Raw genomic sequence first — 22,024 nt, 5'->3', positions numbered from 1 at the left:
AACAAAGGGGACACACAGCTCGCAGGGAGGGAAGGGCAGTGCCCCACCTCGCGGGCGTGTGCGTGGTTTTTTTTTTTTTTTCCTGATGGTTTTAAACTCCTGTTTTCGGATTACACAATAAACATAAAAACATGATTATATAAACGAGAGGATAGCTGTTTCCTCTCTCAGTTAATACTGCTAATGTGACGTCGCCTCCCCTGCGACTATTGTAGTGGCGGGGAGGTCGACGGACAACGCAGATAGATATTTTTATCCTATTTAAAATTAACAAATGCCGCATAGCAACTCATGCGTGCGTCAATGAAATGATGTATCCAAATGTTACTACCCTATAGAAGATCAGTATTACGTTTTGCGCATGTTCTTTATATTTTTCTCACAATGTTGTCACTTTTAAACCTTCTAACAGGTGGTCCTGAGTTTTATCTTTTTCTTAACGAAACTAAAATTGAATTAAAAATCCATGTTTTTAATGGTCCTTCCCCTAGGAAGTCAACGCATATAAAGGAAAAATTATCCCCGAGTATATTTCTCATTGCCCCACCCCCCTCCCTTATTCATGGTGAGCGGGGCCGGGGTCCTATCACGGTCGGGATTGCTTGGTCTTGCCCTTTTCTTTCCCTCCTTTTCTTCTTTTAGCGTATCATCAACTCATGTCCCTAAAAGGAAAATTTCCTGTGAGGACGTAAAGGACCCCTTTTTTTTTTTACAAATTAGCAATTGTCCGGTCAGACATCATATGGTGCGGGTGTTAAATCTGTCAGTTTGCAAGAGAGATAATTCGAGTTTGTGAGACTTGTTGCATACAGTGGTAAATACCTGATTTTGATGACTTTGGTGATCTTTCTCAGACGGGAGGAATAGCAGAAAGGCAAGAAAATAAAAGTGAGTGATTTTGATTCTATTGATTGTGCCTTGATTAGGTTAGATTGAATAGATTAGATTGTGCAAGCAGGATTCCACCATGGAATACATTTAATTTATATGAGGGTTAACGTTGTCTGCACCATCTCAGAAAAACTATCATATTTTCGACCTAAATCTGTGGATCTAAAAACATCATCAAGTCGGTTATAATGTAGTATATAACAGCCTAAAGCATGTCACATTTATAGAACAAACAAAAAAATAATAATTTCGCTAGTATCGTGTACACTACATTGGGGTGTGCACGTTAAAGATCCCACGATTGACAAAAGGGTCTTTCCTGGCAAAATTGTATAGGCATATATAAAAATGTCCACCAAAATACCCGTGTGACTTGGAATAATAGGCCGTGAAAAGTAGGATATGCGCCGAAATGGCTGCGATCTGCTGGCCGATGTGAATGCGTGATGTATTGTGTAAAAAAACAAATCCATCTCACACGGAATAAATAAATCCCTGCGCCTTGAATATGTGCGCGATATAAATTGCATGCATAAAATAAAAAATGAAAAAGATAAAAAAATGATAAATAAATCCCTGCGCTTAGAACTGTACCCACGGAATACGCGCGATATAAGCCTCATATTGATTGATTGATTGATTGATAGTATTTTGCGTGTGATATTTTCCGAGTGTGATAAAACAAGTTAGAATGACAATAAATCGGAAAGACTTAGTTAGGGTTAGGGTGGGTGGCCGAGTGGTAACGCACTTGCGCTCGGAAGCGAGAGGTTGCGAGTTCGACCCTGGGTCAGGGCGTTAGCAATTTTCTCCCCCCTTTCCTAACCTAGGCGGTGGTGGGTTCAAGTGCTAGTCTTTCGGATGAGACGAAAAACCGAGGTCCCTTCGTGTACACTACATTGGGGTGTGCACGTTAAAGATCCTACGATTGACAAAAGGGTCTTTCCTGGCAAAATTGTATAGGCATATATAAAAATGTCCACCAAAATACCCGTGTGACTTGGAATAATAGGCCGTGAAAAGTAGGATATGCGCCGAAATGGCTGCAATCTGCTGGCCGATGTGAATGCGTGATGTGTTGTGTAAAAAAATTCCATCTCACACGGCATAAATAAATCCCTGCGCCTTGAATATGTGCGCGATATAAATTGCATAAAATAAAAATAAAATAAAAAATAAATAAATCCCTGCGCTTAGAACTGTACCCACGGAATACGCGCGATATGAGCCTCATATTGATTGATTGATTGAAAGACTTAGTTATCGTACAGTAACAACATGTCATTTAATTACTTGATTTTGGGATAGTTTCGGAGCAGTTTTGAAAAAATTATTGCATGGGTTCAGTCTCGTTTTCACGTCCAAATCGTCAGAAAACTTTCCAAAATGTAAGACAAATTCTGCAGAGCAGCTGAGCTGCTCTTCACACAACTTTTCTGTCGGTGTCTGTGTGTCTGTTTATCTTTCTCTCTATGTCTCTGTTTCTCTGTCTCTCTCTTTCTCTGGCTCTCTCTCTCTCTTTGTCTGTCTGTCTGTTTGTTTCTTTTTTGTCTCTCTTTTTGTCTGTCTGTCTGTCTGTCTGTAAAGCTGTCATAACTGTTCCTTTTATTTCTATCTCTTTCCTTGTTTTTGATTAGAATTTTGACTGTCTGCGGGATGAAAAAAGAGCATTTTAGCATTTCTTATTCTGTTAGTGTTAAGATAAAGATCAATTCAATTCAATTTAATTCAATTCAATTCAATACAATTCTCTCTCCCTCATTCTCATTCTCATAAATCAGACTCAGTGTTTGTGTTATACTGCCTTGCTCTGCTGAGTGTGTGTGTCATACCGCTTTGCTCTGCTGAGTGTGTGTGTTTGTGTTAATTACGGTCTGTCTGTATATTCTTTTGTCTGTCCGTCTGTCACTCAAGGGTAAACCGGCACGGTTAGCCTAGTGGTAAGGCGTCCGCCCCGTGATCGGGAGGTCGTGGGTTCGAACCTCGGCCGGTGTCACGATTTCATCTTTCGCCTGTGTACATATTTCCCCCTCGATATTTACTCGAGACTGAAATGTTGTTTCCTGGTAAAATTAAGAAGGGAAATTATTTATGGACGAAAAGCATGTCAGTTTCTTGCATGTGAAGAAAATTGGTTGTGAAATTAAATAGATTTCACTCCCAAAATCGAATTCTTCGAAAACGTGTACCGAGTGGTTACGTCCCTTGAGTAAGAAGGGAAACATTTTAGGATGAATCAAATTTCTAAGTTAAATAAAATAATTGGTTGGACAAATTTGGCCCCATGAATGTAAGGTACACACGGTCGCTCATCAGTACTATCGAAGGGTGGTTTTTTTTGTTCAGTGTAGAGTTTATATACTAGATCAACGAGGCCGAAAATCGAAATATCAACACGGCGAAAGATAAAAACGTCACACCGGGTCATACCTAAGACTTTAAAATTGGCAATCTAGTGGCTGATCCACATCCCATTTTGGTGCAACCCCATTTTTGCCGCCGTCCCATTTTTTGCCCCATCCCATTTTCGCGACATTTCACAAGCCAAGCGTCATTTTATAAAATTTATAATTTTGAATCATTAATGAGATAAGGATGATTATAATGATGATGCTATGGATTTCCAATTTGGATTGAGACTACGTGACAGGGCATTTTACTAACATGTCATAACAAAAGCGCGACATCCCATTTTGACACCATATCCCATTTGGCCGCCATGCCGTTTCACCGTATTCCATTTATTCCCCATCCCATTGTCGCGACATTTCACAAGCCAAGCGTCATTTTACTACCGTGTCATAACAATAGCGCGTCATCCCATTTTGACACCATCCCATTTGGCCGCCATCACATTTTTTATTTATTCTTCTTGCCAAGCCTCACTATACTACTATACTGCGTTATTCAACTAGGAAGACATTCCGTTTACGCCAAATTCCATTTTTGCCACAATCCAAAATGTCGCGAAATAGAGATGGCGGCAAAATGGGATGACGGCAAAACGGCATGGCGACAAAATGGAATGTGGCGCTAGTGGTTTGACACGGTGGTAAAATGACACATGACCTATGAAATGTCGCAAAAATGGGATGGGGGCAAAATGGGATAACGGCCAAACGGGATTGCGCCAAAATGGGACGTGGAGTAATGGTACATGACATAGTGGTAAAATGACACTTGGCCTGTAAAATGTCGCAAAAATGGGATGGGGGCGAAATGGGCTAACGGCGAAACGGGATTGCACCAAAATGGGATGTGGAGCTAATGGTACATGATATGGTGGTAAAATGACACTTGGCCTGAGAAATGTCGCCAAAATGGGATGGGGGCGAATTGGGATAACGGCGAAACAGGACTAATAGATCCCTTGACTTGGGGTAGTGCGACTCTGTCACTGCTAGCTTTCCACTCGGAGGAAGCGACCGGAATTTCCCAACGATGGGACATCCTAGTAATGAATTTTTTTTTTTTTAATTCTTAAAATTAACAGAGTCGCGCTACCCCAAAAGTCAAGGAATTTCGTGTTTGTCCCTTGACTTTGGAGATGACAAGAAAATATCGGGCGCAAAAACGTGATTTGTAAAATTTTTCACAACATATGTCGCCTCGCGCCATGTATGTGATGAAACCATTCATATAGCTCTGCGGGAGCTCTGCACTTTTGGACGTCCCCATTTCACTGCTGTACAGCAAACATCTCCCCAAATACCTGTTTGTTTCTAAAAAAATCACGCTGGAGGTTGCATTTTATGTAATAACCTCCTGAAATGAGTTTTGACACTTTAGAATGGCATGTAAAATGACACATGGCCTATGAAATGTCGCAAAAATGGGATGGGGGCAAAATGGGATAACGGCCAAACGGGATTGCGCCAAAATGGGACGTGGATCTAATGGTACATGACATGGTGGTAAAATGACACTTGGCCTGTAAAATGTCGCAAAAATGGGATGGGGGCGAAATGGGCTAACGGCGAAACGGGATTGCGCCAAAATGGGATGTGGAGCTAATGGTACATGATATGATGGTAAAATGACACTTGGCCTGAGAAATGTCGCCAAAATGGGATGGGGGCGAATTGGGATAACGGCGAAACAGGACTAATAGATCCCTTGACTTGGGGTAGTGCGACTCTGTCACTGCTAGCTTTCCACTCGGAGGAAGCGACCGGAATTTCCCAACGATGGGACATCCTAGTAATGAATTTTTTTTTTTTAATTCTTAAAATTAACAGATAGCTCTGCGGGAGCTCTGCACTTTTTGACGTCCCCATTTCACTGCTGTACAGCAAACATCGTCCCCAAATACCTGTTTGTTTCTAAAAAATCACGCTGGAGGTTGCATTTTATGTAATAACCTCCTGAAATGAGTTTTGACACTTTAGAATGGCATTTAACGCTCATTGAAGTTTTAACAAACTTTCTAACACCTAAAACATTCATAGCACCGATAACGTAATTGTAGCTCTGCACTTTGTGTACACATACGTCCCCATTTCACTGCTGTACAGCAAACATCGTCCCCAAATGCCTGTTTTTCTAAAAATCACGCTGGAGGTTGCATTTTATGTAATAACCTCCTGAAATGAGTTTTCACACTTTAAAATGGCATTTAACGCTCATTAAAGTTTTAAGAAACTTTCTAACACGTAAAACAAAAGAGACCCCAAATGCCTGTGTTTTGAGCAAGATGACATTTTGATACACAGCCGACCCCAAATGACTGTAAAACCACCTATGTGTGTGTGTGTGTGTGTGTGTGAGTGTGTGTTTATTGGAATTGTAAAGCGCTTGGAGCTGTGAATTCGGGACTTGCGTTATAGAAAAGTGATTTATTATTATTATCATTATTATTAAGGGTGATGTTACAACAAAAGAATGTCGTTCTTTTGGCAGCGTTATACTTCGTCTTGTACTCGTTTTCTGGTTAATATCTTAATTTATTTTTTTTAAATTGCAGACGAGGTTCGCACGGGCTCGTACCGACAGCTATTCCACCCCGAGCAGCTGATCTCGGGCAAGGAGGACGCGGCCAACAACTACGCCAGGGGGCACTACACTGTGGGCAAGGAGATCGTCGACCTCGTGCTGGACAGGATCCGCAAGATGGTCAGTTCATGTCTGTCGTGTTGCGGAACGACTAAGAGAAACATCGTCATCAGCAGCAGCAGCAGCAGCAGCAGCAGCAGCAGCAGCAACAGCATCACCATCATCATCATCATCATCATCATCATCATCATCATCATCATCATCATCATCATCATCATCATCATCATCATCATCATCATCATCATCATCACCACCACCAGTCCCCTGACTGAGACGGTCGTTTGGGGAACGTGAGGGTAGAAGAGCAGAAACAACAAGCTTAATTATAACCATACTCTGTACTTTTTGTATACATGCAGAACGTACACTAGACAAAAATTGAAACTATATTTATACTGTCATTAAAGTCGAAAAGACTGTGTTATAGCGCACTACAGCCACCGTTCCCATTCTCTTTATTACCCGATCAGATGTACCTTATCATGATCTTTCAATTCGAAGCCTGATCATTCATCTTGCCTCTGCTCGGTGGCCTAGTGGTAAGGCGTCCGCCCAGTGAGCGGGAGGTCGTGGGTTCGAACCCCGGCCGGGTCATACCTAAGACTTTAAAATTGGCAATCTAGTGGCTGCTCCGCCTGGCGTCTGGCATTATGGGGTTAGTGCTAGGACTGGTTGGTCCGGTGTCAGAATAATGTGACTGGGTGAGACATGAAGCCTGTGCTGCGACTTCTGTCTTGTGTGTGGCGCACGTTAAATGTCAAAGCAGCACCGCCCTGATATGGCCCTTCGTGGTCGGCTGGGCGTTAAGCAAACAAACAAACAAACAAAAATCTTGCCTCTGCTCTGTTTGTCTTGAATCAGGTTTTTTTGACACACACATTATACGAGCTCACTGCCTAACTTTCAACTGTCTAACAGGCTAACTCTTCCATCTAGTTGTTAAACAAAACCTTGACCAACTTTGACAAATCTGAGAAACAAAGGGACGTGAGCGCTCTAAATGCAGACGGCACGCAAGAGTAAGTGAGAGCCAGGCGGAACTTATCTGATCTTCACAAAGCCTTTGACAAAGTAGTTAACTATATCAGTGCTTAAAACGTCTGATACTGTGTCTTTCTTGAAAATAAGCGAAGTCGGGATATACACCAACCATCTACTTCGTTTTCTTCCCACAGGCTGACCAGTGCACAGGCCTGCAGGGGTTCCTGGTGTTCCACAGTTTCGGGGGAGGCACGGGGTCCGGCTTCTCCTCCCTGCTCATGGAGCGACTCTCTGTCGACTACGGCAAGAAGTCCAAGCTGGAGTTTGCCATCTACCCCGCTCCACAGGTAAAGCCTGTCCTTAACTGGGCAACATCGACTACGCGAAGTACATATTTCGCGAAGCTGGCCTCACGACGCTTTAGCAATGAGTGCTTGACAAAAAGACTTCGCGAGCATAGTTTTGTATGGTTGATGTTATTTGATGTTGCTGTGTGATGTGGATGTTGTGTACCAAAAAGAAATAAAAACGTGTTAAAAAAAAATAAAAAAAAAAAAGACTTCGCGAAGTCGACTTCGGGCTCATTTAAGAACCACCTTTAGCAACAGTGTAGTTCTTTATGTAACTTTACAAGGGAATGAATACTACTTCTAGTTTAATGCACTTCTAGTAACGTTGATTGAGTTTCCTTAATCCCTTTCCTCACTGATGACCACGATTTCATTATGATTTGGGCGTTTTTTTGTTTTTGTTTTATTTCAACGGGAGAAGTTTGACCGTTTGATACTCTGGATTGAAACAATGTCGATGTAAGAAAACGAAAGGCAGAAATTCAATTTTGATCAACAGTTTTGTGGGTCACTCTGAGAACTGGGTTATAGTACGTAGTAAATTGTTCTGAAGAAAAAATGTCCCAAACGCCTATTTTCTTGATTGCCAAGTATTCTCCGGTCTTGGAGATTTAACCAGAGTACAATCATTCAGCAATAGGCTTTTCAGATCAAACCGTATAAACCTGAACGCGCATCCCACCATTTTTTCACATGCTAATCAGGTTATAAGCATTCCAAACTCACAAACTCAAACCCCCTGTTGAACATTCTTCAATCCAAGAGGTTTACCAAGAGCCCGGCTAACTTTACAAAAAAAACTTCTCGCTCGAAGCTTTCCAAAATAAGAGGTTTACCAAGTGCCCGGCTATTTCTACAGGAAAACTTTCTTGCTCGAAGCTTTCCAAAATAAGAGGTTTACCAAGAGCCCGGCTATTTCTACAGGAAAACTTTCTTGCTCGAAGCTTTCCAAAATAAGAGGTTTACCAAGAGCCCGGCTAACTCAACAGGAAAACTTTCTCGCTCGAAGCTTTCCAAAATAAGAGGTTTACCAAGAGCCCGGCTAACTCAACAGGAAAACCTTCTCGCTCGATGCTTTCCAAAATAAGAGGTTTACCAAGAGCCCGGCTATTTCTACAGGAAAACTTTCTTGCTCGAAGCTTTCCAAAATAAGAGGTTTACCAAGAGCCCGGCTAACTCAACAGGAAAACCTTCTCGCTCGAAGCTTTCCAAAATAAGAGGTTTACCAAGAGCCCGGCTAACTCAACAGCAAAACCTTCTCGCTCGAAGCTTTCCAAAATAAGAGGTTTACCAAGAGCCCGGCTAACTCAACAGGAAAACTTTCTCGCTCGAAGCTTTCCAAAATAAGAGGTTTACCAAGAGCCCGGCTAACTCAACAGGAAAACTTTCTTGCTCGAAGCTTTCCAAAATAAGAGGTTTACCAAGAGCCCGGCTAACTCAACAGCAAAACCTTCTCGCTCGAAGCTTTCCAAAATAAGAGGTTTACCAAGAGCCCGGCTAACTCAACAGCAAAACCTTCTCGCTCGAAGCTTTCCAAAATAAGAGGTTTACCAAGAGCCCGGCTAACTCTACACCAAAACCTTCTCGCTCGAAGCTTTCCAAAATAAGAGGTTTACCAAGAGCCCGGCTAACTCTACAGCAAAACCTTCTCGCGCGAAGCTTTCCAAAATAAGAGGTTTACCAAGAGCCCGGCTATTTCTACACGAAAACCAGCTTCTCGTTCGATGCTTTCCAAAATAACACGCGTCTTCCTTCTTTCCCTCACAACCAGGTGTCCACAGCCGTGGTGGAGCCGTACAACTCCATCCTGACCACCCACACCACCCTAGAGCACTCGGACTGCGCCTTCATGGTGGACAACGAGGCCATCTACGACATCTGCCGCCGTAACCTGGACATCGAGCGCCCCTCCTACCAGAACCTCAACCGTCTCATCGGCCAGATCGTGTCCTCCATCACCGCCTCCCTGAGATTTGACGGCGCCCTTAACGTGGATCTGACCGAGTTCCAGACCAACCTGGTGCCCTACCCCAGGATTCACTTCCCCCTGGTTACGTACGCTCCCATCATTTCTGGTGAGTTTGTGCTTAATGGCATATAAAATAGTTACTATGAGGTGGGCTGGGAAGTGATGAGAAAAGGGGGGTAAGCGTGTTCTGGAAACTGCGGTGTAGATTTTTTTTTAGTTTTGTTTTGTAGTCGGGACTAAAAAGATTGTGCAACCCTTACAGCAAACCTTTCACTCTTTGAGCAGTCACACACCAGGAATTTTTGTAAACAAAAGTTCAGCATCTGTATTTCTATTCTTTATCGTCGACCTCTCAGAGGTTAAGGCGATGTGTGGCACTAAAAATAAACTTGGAGAATACATGGAATAACCTAGTTTTCTTGGTAGTTATTGAAGTGACTTAAAACAATGAATGAAAAATGTGTAAATATTAATGGACACAGATCGCCGTTGCTTGGGAAACAGTCGCCATATTGGATTTCTAGGAAACAGTTTTACAGCGACATCATACATCAGAAATGCATGATATTTGGCACAAAGATACACATGACTTTTATCTACAATCATATAGAACGATTTTGTTTACTAAAGACTAGTTGAATTCATATTAATTTTTGTAATAAGGATTAATGAATTTCTAACCGCATATTCATTCATCCTTATTTCAAAAATTAATATAAATCCAACTGTAGTCTTTTCTCAAATAATCGTTCTATATGATTGTAGATAAAAGTCATGTGTATTTTTGTGCCACATATTAAGCATTTCTGATGTATGATGTTTACTGTAAAACCGTTTTCTAGAAATCCAATATAGCGCTGTTTAAGCCAGTTTCCATAGCAACGGCAGTCTATGTCCTGTAGTATTCACATATTTGTCATTTCTTTTCATAAGTCACTTCAATAACTACCCAGAAAACTAATTTATTCCATGTATTCTCCAAGTTTCATTTTGGTGATTTTAGTGCATCACATCGCCTTAAGTACCAGGGATCTTAATCACGGAGCTACCAGACATGTCAGTTGAAGTTGATTTCAATGCATTAATTGATCTCAGCTCAGTCACCTAGAAATATCACCAAAAACTCTCCTTTTAAGGTAACTGTCATCATCAGACGAATACATTCAAATGAGCTGCGACACCGCTAGGATCTTTTGTTGACGACGGCACCTAAACAGGCTATCCAACAACTCACAAAAGCCGTGTCAAACAAAGGAGATGATGGTTTATCTTGTGGATCACAAACCGTTGATAATCTAGTAATAAAATACACCCAGCTTAGTGATATCTTATCTAATTACAGCCACAAAGTGATCTGACATTCTGTCAAAAGCATCCATCGTATCTGTCGTTGCAGCGGAGAAGGCGTACCACGAGCAGATGTCTGTGGCTGAGATCACCAACGCCTGCTTCGAGCCGTGCAACCAGATGGTCAAGTGTGACCCCCGGCACGGCAAGTACATGGCCTGTTGCATGCTGTACCGTGGTGACGTCGTGCCCAAGGACGTCAACGCCGCCATCGCCACCATCAAGACCAAGCGCAGCATCCAGTTCGTGGACTGGTGCCCCACGGGATTCAAAGTGGGCATCAACTACCAGCCGCCCACCATCGTGCCCGGTGAGTGTGAGTGTCCACTCAGGGGCGAGTTCTTTTCTGCCTCTTCTTCTTCCAGTTTCGCTTGGCAGCGATTGCTGTTGATTTTCAGCTTATGTCATACAGTGATTGCTGCTGAATGTCAGCTTTATGTCATACAGTGATCGCTGTTGATTTTCAGCTTTTGTCATACAGTGATCGCTGTTGATTTTCAGCTTATGTCATTCAGTGATCGCTGTTGATTTTCAGCTTATGTCATACAGTGATTGCTGCTGAATGTCAGCTTCATGTCATACAGTGATCGCTGTTGATTTTCAGCGTTATGTCCCACGGCGATTGCTGGTTGACTTTCAGTTTTATGTCCAACGGCGAAGCTCCAAGTCCCAACATCTTTATTATTTTAAACGCTAACAGGACAGCGTGGCTACCTCGATACAAACGGAGCTAGTTCAGCCTCGATACAAGACTCAAGACTCAAGACTAAAGATTTTACTGTCCCTATAAAAACAAGGAAAAGGGCTTCGCAGTGTCAGGCGGTTAAACACACCAAATACATCACAATATACGGACACGGGGCATTACAAATACAAAAGTCTAAAACATGGTCACGAAAATGGACCCCAGACGCGTGTATTTGACCTTAGAACGGCCTAGTTCCGGATATACCACAAACAATAATGACGATGACCTTATATGCCTTTCTTTCTTGAGCCCGAAGTTGACTTTGAGAAGTAATTTTGCATGTATACAATAAGTACCAAAGTTTCGTGCAGCGAGCTTCGTGAAGTAGACTTCACGAAGTCGAATTCGTCCATTTAATATCCATTCGTCCATTTAATATCCATTCGTCCATTTAATATCCATTCGTCCATTTAATATCCATTCGTCCATTTAATATCCATTCGTCCATTTAATATCCATTCGTCCATTTAATATCTGGCTTGATGAAGATGACCTTTAAAGGCTGCCATATTCGTAGCGTTCATTAATTAATTCATATTGTTTACATGTGCCAATAATGTTATAAAACTGTACCTAAGGGGATATAATAACGATTGGCTGTAGCTTTCGAACACAGAAAAAATTATTTCAGTATTGCAAAGTGGTTTTGATAGTGTCGAATGTAAACAGAACAGTCTCAAAGTGAAAGTGGATGTTTTCCGGAAATTGCGAAGTTAACAAGAATACAGAAAAGCGCGCTTTCCGGCTTAGCACAATACGCTACCGCGCTAATTTGGCGTGTCAATATCACTACGTTTTGCACGTGGAAGGTGAGCGATTTCCTTCACGCGGGGATTGACGAAGCTGTACTGTCTGTGTTGACGGTCTAAAAATATCCCAAGTCCTGGAGAACTGTTGCTAAACATAGCAATAAAGAATTAATTATTTCTCGTAATTGGTAAGGACTTCAAACCTAAAACTTTGCAGGAAGCTTAATTTATACATCCCCGCAACGATGGGAAAAGCCCTGGAAGTAATTAAACTAATTAAATAGGACTATATGTCAGCCGTTAATGTGTGCTGTTGTGTGCCCTAGGTGGAGACCTGGCGCAAGTGCAACGTGCCGTGTGCATGTTGAGCAACACCACCGCCATCGCCGAGGCCTGGGCTCGTCTTGACCACAAGTTTGACCTCATGTACGCCAAGCGGGCCTTCGTCCACTGGTACGTCGGTGAAGGTGAGTTCGAATCCCAGCATGATCTGAGCAGCGTCTCGAAATTATGTAACTAAAGATATACGATGCATTTTGGTTAATGAATAGTCCAACAGATACTCAGCACATAAGAAAATTGCTCTGGTGGAGTAAGACTAAAAGGAAAGCCAAACTCGATACTGTGATTGTCTTCACTGCACTCCGACCAAGGACTTCGTTACATACCTCAAAGAAACAACGTCGATCGGTCAAAGGCAAACTTTCATGTCAATTCTTTATCGTTAGGCTTGTTGTTTTGTTTTGATCTAATATTATTCAAGTTGCCCCCCCCCCCCCCCCCCCCCGACTCGACAGCAAAAAAAAAAGGGGGGGGGGTCAGTGCTCAGTCTTCATTGTTTGTTTGTTTGTTTGTTTGTCTTTCTGTCTGTCTCTCTGTCTGTCTGTATGTATGTCTGTCTGTCTGTCTGCCCGTCTGTCTGTTTCTTTCTTTCTTTCTGTCTTTCTTTGCATTACTCACACATGATTTAATCCAGGTTCAGCAGGCTGTGTCCGTGACGCCAAGAAACATTAGATCGCACCTTAACAGAGCGTTATACCTGAAACTAACAGCCAGCTATACCAATGTCCCACAGGTATGGAGGAGGGGGAGTTCTCGGAGGCTCGGGAGGACCTGGCGGCGCTGGAGAAGGACTACGAGGAGGTGGGGCTGGAGACCGCGGAGGACCGCGGGGAGGAGGAAGAGGGGGAGGAGTATTAAACACACCACCCTCTCCCACCCCCTCACAGGCGGGGGGGGCAAAGGGAAGCAACTTTCAACATGGACCAAAGTTGTAAGGATGAAGGGAAGGGGGAAACAACGTCATCCCAATCTCCACTCAACACTAACGAAAGATCGAGTCTGAGACCACATGAACTTTTAAGTAACCATCACAATTTTGTTTAAAAAAAACCGCTATGGTTTCATTTGTATTTTTAATTGGTTTTTTTGGTGGTTTTTTAGTGGCAGCGAAAAGGCGGAGCAAGAGGGAGTATGTTGCTTGTGTGGTTTGGTATGCATACCAGCTTTTTGTGTGTGATTATATTGGAACGACAACGTTGACGTTGAATTGATTTCTTTGCTTGTTGCGTACTCGTATTTGTATTACCATTTCAGTATTTTTCTGTGTGGAATTAAGGGTGTACGCTTTTGAGAAGATGTGTGAGAAAATACGTGCAATAACTGTTTGTGCGTAAAATGAAAGCCTTGCTGTTTCATTACAAACGCGGACTTCGGACATGCCTTTGTATAGATTAAGTTGTGAAAAAGTGTGGTTACTAAAGCATTAACGTATACATTTTTATCGAAGTGCCTTCGCTTAAAATGTTTGAGGTGCTGACTTTTCTTTCTTTTGAATATACCTGCCCATTTATCTAATAACCTTTTTGCTCTCGATGTTTTCCAGAAACAATTTCCATTGTGCCAGCACAGAGACAAAACATGTCAGACAGACATGCAGACAGACAGACAGACAGACAGACAGACAGACAGACAGACAGACAGACAGACAGACAGACAGACAGACAGACAGACAGACAGACAGACAGACATGCAGACAGACAGACAGACAGACATGCAGACAGACACAGACAGACAGAGCGACAGACGGACGGCAGACGGACGGATGTACAGGCACATAGTCGGACCATCGTACACAGACGTGCGCGCGCGCGCGCCCGCACGTACGAACACGCTAGCACAAACGCACACAAGCAATCGAACACACACACACACACACACACACACACACACACACACACACACACACACACCCACACACACTCTCTCATTTACTTTTGGATCAAATGCCATTTCGCATGGACTGGACCAAGTCAACTAAAACCTTATACTGAACCTCTTTTGGTTTGCACTTTTATATTATTTTTTGTATGTTTTTTTTTTTTTTTTTTTTTTTTTTTACAAATATAGCCAATTTTAGCGTTTGCAGTGGTGTGGTGCTTGAGATAATTCAGCTTCTGAGCTTTTAAAGCTTTTGTTTGCTAGGTTTTGAGGTTTTGTGGAGCAAATATAATGGCTTTTTTTAACCACAGCTCAATTTTGATCTTTATGATAATTTCAACTTTTGTCAAATTAGAACATGAATACATACATGTGTGAAGCAAAATCTAACACCATTGACCATCACACTTTCTGAATTTGTAGGTATATTTTTCTTCGTTCAATTTTTCCTAGAGGACAGATGTTCGGAATGTTATTCAGAACGGCACTAGCTACTTGTTGCGTGTTCTTGCATATGTTTCTCTGTTGTCTTCAAATGTATTAAAGAGCCTAGTTTAAGAATGTGTTAAGGTTTTTTTAATACTGTTTTTATCTAAGTATCTGTGATTATTAAAGCTTTTGTGACTTAGCATTCTTGCAAAGCAAATCAGCCGTTGTTGATAGCAACTTGAGCGATTTGTGCAAAAGCGAAAAACTGTGATTTCACTCACGTATCTGTATTTTTTCTGAATCAGTGCGCTTGCTGTTCCGTACGTTTAACTGAAGTAATTCATGCAAGGCCCGTCCTTACCTGAAGAATCATCATTTTCTAAAGCCCCCCAAAATAACAGTAAAGCAGATGCCTGTCTTCATATTGACAGAATAAATTCGTAACCGGATAAAAACGGTATTCTAATTATTTTAAGTTTTATATTTAGGCTTAAATCAGTGTCATCAGTTTTCATTTGACATATGGTGTTTTTTATCTTCTCTTACTTGTCTGAGATTATCAATCTGTACTTTAACTGAAAGGTGTTTTCAGTGGAACTTATACTAACTTATACTGACGTGACCAAAGCTTCTTCATAACTGAACCAAGTGCAATAAAGCTTTGTTTGCCATTTTATCCACTTTTTCGGCTACGTGTGTGTATGAATGTGCGTCTCTCTCTCTCTCTCTCTCTCTCTCTCTCTCTCTCTCTCTCTCTCTCACACACACACACACACACACACACACACACACACACACACACACACACACACCTGCGCACTCACTCTCTCTCTCTCTCTCTCTCTCTCTCTCTCTCTCTCTCTCTCTCTCTCTCTCTCTCTCTCTCTCTCTCCCTCCCTCCCTCCACCCATTGCACACCGGTTCGACCGAAGCTAAGTGAAGAATAAACTCCTGTTGTGCAGCGGGTTAAAGTATTCCCTCATACCTCGGAGATATACCTTCAGTCGCTCGCAGCGACGTCACGTGACGGAAAGAATGTTATCACACCATTGAAATGACATTCTTTCCGTCCCCTATAGGCGACGAAATAGGTCAAATTTTGTTCACTTTTTAGTGGAAAATGCTTCGACGCCGGAGCGGGTACTGGACCCAGTGCCGTTCTAGTGCAAGTGCACTACAAAGGCACTGCACCCAGTGCCGATAAGCGACAGCATTTTCTTCCATCTAAAATGTCACGTGACGTCGCTGCGAGCGAGTGAAGATATATCTCCGAGGTATGAGGGAATACTTTATCCCGCTGCACAACAGGAGTTTATTTTTCACTTCTCTTCGGTCGTAGCGGTGTGTAATACCTCCTCTCTCTCTCTCTCTCTCTCTCTCTCTCTCTCTCTCTCTCTCTCTCTCTCTCTCTCTCTCTCTGGGGGTGTGAACGAGCTCACATCGATGCGTGACGCATGAAAAGGTAGCTCCGCCGTTTTTGTTAATTACTCTGTGCAACGTCAATTAGCACCTTGAAACTTTGCATAGTGAGTGCCAAGCCACCATGCCATCTGCAGCACTTGACTTTAGGGGTGCTGTTGGCAGATTTGCGTTTGTATTTGCCAGTTTCATGTTTCGACGTGCAAAAGAGAAGGCGGCCATGTATCAGCGTGTATTGAAAATCCGAAACAGGCCAACCGGTGTCATGGTAGGTTTGTTACTGGTCCTGTTGTACTTCGGAAACATTCTGCACCAATGTGGAGACATCGAGCTCAACCCTGGACCTAACCCTAGACGTGGTGCATCTGCTACTTCTGCCACGTCATCTGCTGACGGCGAACCTAGTCTGAGAGATGTTATGGATCTGCTGGCTGACATAAAAGGTGACATAAAGGAAATGAAAAATGGCTTTGCAAATCTGCAAGAAGAGGTGCGGGAAGTGAGAGAAGAAGTATCGGAAGTGTGGCGAATGAACAATGAGCTGAAAAGTGAGAACGATGTCTTGAAAACGAAAGTGGAGCGTTTAGAGGCAAAGACCGATGATCTGGAATGTAGGTCCAAAAGAAACAATGTGATGTTTTACGGACTGCCGAGGGAGGAAAACGAAAAATGGGAAGACTGTGAAGCTACGGTGAGAGAGCTCATTGTCGACAAGCTTGAGTTGGCAGGAGATATCCAGTTTGACCGCGTGCACCGGGTCAGTGCAAAACCAGACTCGCCAGTCATCGCTAGATGTTGCTTCTACAAAGACAAGGAGCTGATTCTTAAAGCAAAACGAAAGCTCAAAGGTAGCGACATCTTCATTGGTGAAGATTTCTCTCAACGTGTGAGAGACATCAGGAAGAAGCTCACTCCACATCTGAAGGCGGCTCAGAAAGATGGCAAGAAGGCGACAATGATATACGACCACCTAGTCATCAATGGGAAAAAATGTGTGGTTGATAAAGACGATCGCCTGCATGAACGGAAATAAGGTTTCGGCCGGCCCCCAAGGAAAACTTCAGCTAGTAAGTTTTTGATTTTTCCGGGGAATCATAGTGCAAAGGGAACACATACAAAAGTGACACCGGTTTTACAACGTGTAAGGGAAGCTCCTGCCAATTGTTGTGACAGTGTTGTGACTGGGGCTAAGCAGTATTTCGCACGTGGGAATAGTGCGGACATCCGAAAGACACCGGTGTTACCTGTAGTTTTGGACAACGCGGTGAGCGCACGTGGAAAAACGGACTGTGTTAGTGATAACAATGTGGACGACAGCGAATGTGTTTTGGAGAAAGTGAAAACGAGGCACTTGACAGTGGTGAGCGGTACGAATGGTGGTGAGAATGGTGACGGTGATGACGAGGTGGTAGATACGTCAAATTTAAATGGCACTGATCGATCTGATGACGTTGAACAATTGTGTAATTCATTATCTTTTCTTCATTGGAATGTTTGCGGTATCTTGTCAAAATTAGACGATCCCGAGTTTGTCGATTTTCTCTCTTCTTATGACATTGTCTGTCTAGTAGAGACGTTTGTTCTAACTTTCGAGTCATGTCTTTTTAATGACCATACGGTTTTCGTCAAGCCAGCAGTCAAATTGACGCGGCAGGGAAGATGTTCGGGTGGGGTGATATGTCTAATACGTAATAATATCATCCCCCACGTTACACAGTTGGAAAGTGATAGCCACTACTTCCTTTCGTTTGTTCTGCATAAAGAGTACTTTAGGTTCACTAAGGACATTTTGCTTCTCTTTCGTATTCTCTCTCTCTCTCTCTCTCTCCTCCGCCTTAAAATTACCGCACATTTTAATGTGCAAAGCAGTTTATCCTACATACGTGAGAGAGACACCCGTGAGATAATAATCGTTCAAATCACACGTGTGTATATCATGTAAATGAGGTCATGTCAAGCAAGTCTGGCAAGGACCTGTTTTTCCACTGCTTATGATGCCAAAGTCACCGAGACAAACGTCATTATAGAAACACAAATTGCGCTCGCTAATTACCCTCGATGAATCTTTAGAACTAACACGTCACGCCACACTTTCAGAGTGACGTTTCTTTGCTTTGACGTAATAGATTGCACGAGGCTTTAGAAGAGATCGAGGTTCTAAAACAAGCGTCTTCAATTTAGCTGCCTCGAATGTAGGACATTTTCAGTAAAATACACGTAAGTACAGTATGTAGGATAAACAGAATACTACATGGCTTGCTGTTCCGTACCAGATTTACACTCGTTGCTTTTTTAAATAGTGAACAGCTCGCTTTCGCTCGCAGTTCAATATTTAAAAAAAACAACTCGTGTAAATCTGGTACGACACAGCAAGCCATGTAGTATTCTCTATGTCTCCCTCTAACATTCAGGTCAAACTACCCTGACAAACCACCCTGTTGCCATACCACCCCAAACAAAACAACACGCAACCAACTTCCACCGACGCACCAGTAATCCCATTGACGAATTCCGGCAACTCAATTTCCGCATGCTCAGACTGATCAGATCGATCATTTTGGTTGTTTAAAATCGGTGTTCTGGAACACCACGCCAACGCGCCAAAGCGTAAGGCCTGGCGCTCATCTTTGTAACTTCAGAAGGACAGAGATTATTCCAGCCCGTTTACACGTTGCGTGAAAGGAAAACAGGCCAAGTACTCGTCATAATCTCTATTGCAGCATCAATAATATGCAGTCAGTGCGTCGTCGGTGCCGCTGAAACTGCGCAGGTATATTCTGCCCTTAACAACGCTTTGTGTCCATCAGGGTTGGAGTGTTATAAAACCAGTCAGGCGAGGCGATCACAGTTCCAAATGTTTGACTCGTAATGTTCTATAATGATACATAATAATGTTCTACTTTGCACAACCTCTCTACGAATAAGTTTGTTCTTCGAACATACTCTGTACGATTAAAATCGTATTCTCCAGTAGGGGAAGGGCTCCTAATATGGACCGGCTCCTAATATGGACCACCTCCTGTTCTGACAAACTAACGGCGCTAGAGCGCTCAAAAAAGTTTTATTCGCTGTATTCACCCTCTCTGGATAACTTGCACATGTCAAAACAGTTACAGAAACAGAAATCTCAAAACCGTTAGGCTTTTTCTCTTTTTTTCACTTTTGACTCTAAATTTGCCGCCTAAAACGGACTCGTTTCTGTCCACAGCCAAAGCTTTTATCACACAAAAATGGCTTACAGCTAAAACCGTATTTGTTACATTTTAGCAGTGTTGACCCCAAGTTTATACTGCAAACAAAAAATAATAGCAAAATCTCAAAGTATGTGCGAGTCCCCTAATATGGACCACCTTCAACAAATCGAAGAAAATAAAAGCTAAAGGCTATTTTCATTAATTCATTAAGAAGCTTGCTGGAAATAACCTATAACTAGCCCTCGAGATCTAAAAAAAAATGCAACAAAAAGTCTTCTTTTCGTGGAAGTTGATAATTTCACTTATTTTCACTCTGTTTTTAATAAGCTTCTTTAGTGTCCTGGTATTCTTGAAATAATGCTCTCATCAACCCGAAACAGATAAATCTAGAGCATATTTTAATTAGTCTGACTTGTACACTAAGTTGTATCATGTTATTTTGAAATATAGGGGACTTTTTACAGTGATTCGTGAAGGCCGCTTCACTGGTCCATATTAGGCGCCCGGGCTCCTAATATGGACCATTTGTGATTTTTTCTGTATTTAATTTTTGCTGAATGTCTATCAAAGCTATTTCACTCTAATTAGGCCTAACGGTTAACCTAAGAGAGAAGAACTACCAAACACAAAATGAAACTTCTTCGCAAGAAAACAAGCTAGTTATCAGCATGAAACAAAAAGTGGTCCATATTAGGAGCCCTTCCCCTACTATGCACGAAACAATTCGTATTCTTCACATACAAAGCATAAATGATTTTGTAACCTACATAAATATTATTCTCATACTGTGCACGGATGATTTCTCTGGGCGAATCATTTCGAACTCTGCATATTCTTTGAATATTTGTGCACTCTGCACAGTCATGCTGTGAATGAATAACTTGATTTTGTACTAAGTATACATAGAGAAGTATACATACATGGCTTGCTGTGTCGTACCAGATTTACACGATTTAAAAAAAAAATTGAACTGCGAGCGAAAGCGAGCTGTTCACTATTTGACAAAGCAACGAGTGTAAATCTGGTACGACACAGCAAGCCATGTAGTATCCTTTTTATCCCACATACTGTACTTACGTGTATTTTACTCAAAACGTCCCGCAGTCGAGGCGGCGAAATTCAAGACGCTTCTTTTGGAACCTCGATATCTTCCAAAGCCTCGTGCAATCTCTTACGTCAAAGCAAAGACACGTCACTCTGGAAAGTGTAGCGTGACGTGTTAGTTCCAAAACTTCATCGAGGGGAATTAGCGAGCGTAATTTTTTTTCGCGTAATGACGTTTGTCTCGGTGACTTTGGCATCATAAGCAGTGGAAAAACAGGTCCCTGCCAGACTTGCTTGACATGACCTCATTCACATAATATACACACGTGTGGTTTGAACGATACTGTTATCTAATGAGTGGTCCCTCGCACGTACGCAGGATAAAATCATAATCTCAACGAATTGTGTACTCTGCACATGCTCTGCACGAATGATTTCCGAATTAACAAAAACCCAGTTTGAACAACTTTATGCTCCGCACGAATAACCTCGTGCTTTGCAGATACACTCTACTAATAATTCCTTATTTTTTTCACAAAAAGCCCACGAATAATGTGTCTGGGCTTATAACTTTATACTCTGCACATATATACTCCGAACTAATATACTCCGAACTAATCAATTCGTACTCGGTGCATACTCTGCTGGGGACCTAAGATGATCTAGAGGCTGCTGGGTTCGTACGAACCTAAATAAAAAAGAGAAATGACAACAAACACTTATCCCTTTTGTTTGTTATCAATCAATCAATCAATCAATCAGTCGAAGCAGAGTCTTGGTGTGTAAACTCACTAAATCCAAGTTATGAGCTATATTTACAGGCACTAGCTTTTGACCAGCAGCTAATCCATAATAAACAAGAAATTCCTCCGAGGTAGGAAAAACACCCCCGTTGGTCAAAGGGAAATAACCATTCTCACTGCCACCAACTGAGAAGGTTATTTCCCTTTGACCATTAATATGTCCCTCTATAAGTCCTTGTAGAATCTTAATCCACCAATAACTCCCTAACCGTGTGTTTGACTGGTCCCAATTTTTGTAAGGACCGTCTCAGGAATGTATAGAACCTGTTCACCAAGTTTGGTGACGATCGGTCCGTTCATTCTTGAGATCTATATGCGAACACAAACAAACAAACACATCGACCGAATCCTATACACACCCCTATACCGGGGGTGTAATGAATGTGGATATTAGCAGTGGTCAATATTGTGTGTCCGCGTCACTGTGTTTGGTCTGATGAGAGGTATGGGTGTGCCGGCAGTCACAGTCAGATAAGTGAAGACCCACATTCTGACGGCTGTGGCAAACCGTGATCATATTGATTTCTTCGTTTACACTGGAAGGGGATGATTAGCTTTGATGAAAGCTGTATTGTCTGTTGAAGGTACTAAAAGGTCAGCGTCAGTCCACTGAAATGAAGAAACGACTGGACAAAGATAAAGAGACATTCGGAGGAACGTGTTTGCTTGCGAACTACTAATGAATAATTATGTCACAGTGGAAATGATAATCCAGTGAGATTCCGAATCGCACTAGTGGAGATTGGAATTCCAGTTTGCACTAGGGCAAACTAGAATTCTCATCTCCACTGGATATTTGTTAGTGGAGATTGGAATTCCAGTTTGCCC

General features: G+C 42.3%; 2 protein-coding genes across 3 annotated transcripts in view; both read left to right on the top strand.

The window, feature by feature from the left end:
* The window catches only part of LOC138964929 (tubulin alpha chain, testis-specific-like), a 66,314-nt gene extending 50,902 nt beyond the window's left edge, over positions 1-15,412 (top strand). The window contains exons 3-8 of one of the 2 annotated variants that reach the window (XM_070337008.1): positions 5,855-6,003; positions 7,119-7,271; positions 9,046-9,349; positions 10,640-10,906; positions 12,414-12,554; positions 13,163-15,412. In XM_070337008.1, coding sequence (XP_070193109.1) covers positions 5,855-6,003; positions 7,119-7,271; positions 9,046-9,349; positions 10,640-10,906; positions 12,414-12,554; positions 13,163-13,287 — 1,139 coding nt within the window. In that variant the 3' untranslated portion in view covers positions 13,288-15,412. The remainder of the gene's footprint in view (positions 1-5,854; positions 6,004-7,118; positions 7,272-9,045; positions 9,350-10,639; positions 10,907-12,413; positions 12,555-13,162) is intronic. The other variant, XM_070337009.1, reaches the window with a different exon arrangement.
* Positions 15,413-16,420: 1,008 nt separating this feature from the next.
* On the top strand, positions 16,421-17,188 carry LOC138965611 (uncharacterized). Its single transcript, XM_070337790.1, has one exon. It carries the CDS (start codon positions 16,421-16,423, stop codon positions 17,186-17,188), a length of 768 nt encoding a protein of 255 aa, XP_070193891.1.
* Positions 17,189-22,024: the final 4,836 nt, after the last annotated feature.

Source organism: Littorina saxatilis, linkage group LG4, assembly GCF_037325665.1.
Source record: "Littorina saxatilis isolate snail1 linkage group LG4, US_GU_Lsax_2.0, whole genome shotgun sequence".
NCBI classification, from domain to species: Eukaryota; Metazoa; Mollusca; class Gastropoda; order Littorinimorpha; family Littorinidae; genus Littorina; species Littorina saxatilis.
The sequence above is the reverse complement of the archived record's forward strand: the minus strand, read 5'-3'. Positions and strand labels throughout refer to the sequence as shown.

Coding starts and splice junctions, on each gene's coding strand:
- LOC138965611 (XM_070337790.1), top strand. CDS start 16,421: ATGGTAGGTTTGTTACTGGTCCTGTTGTACTTCGGAAACATTCTGCAC.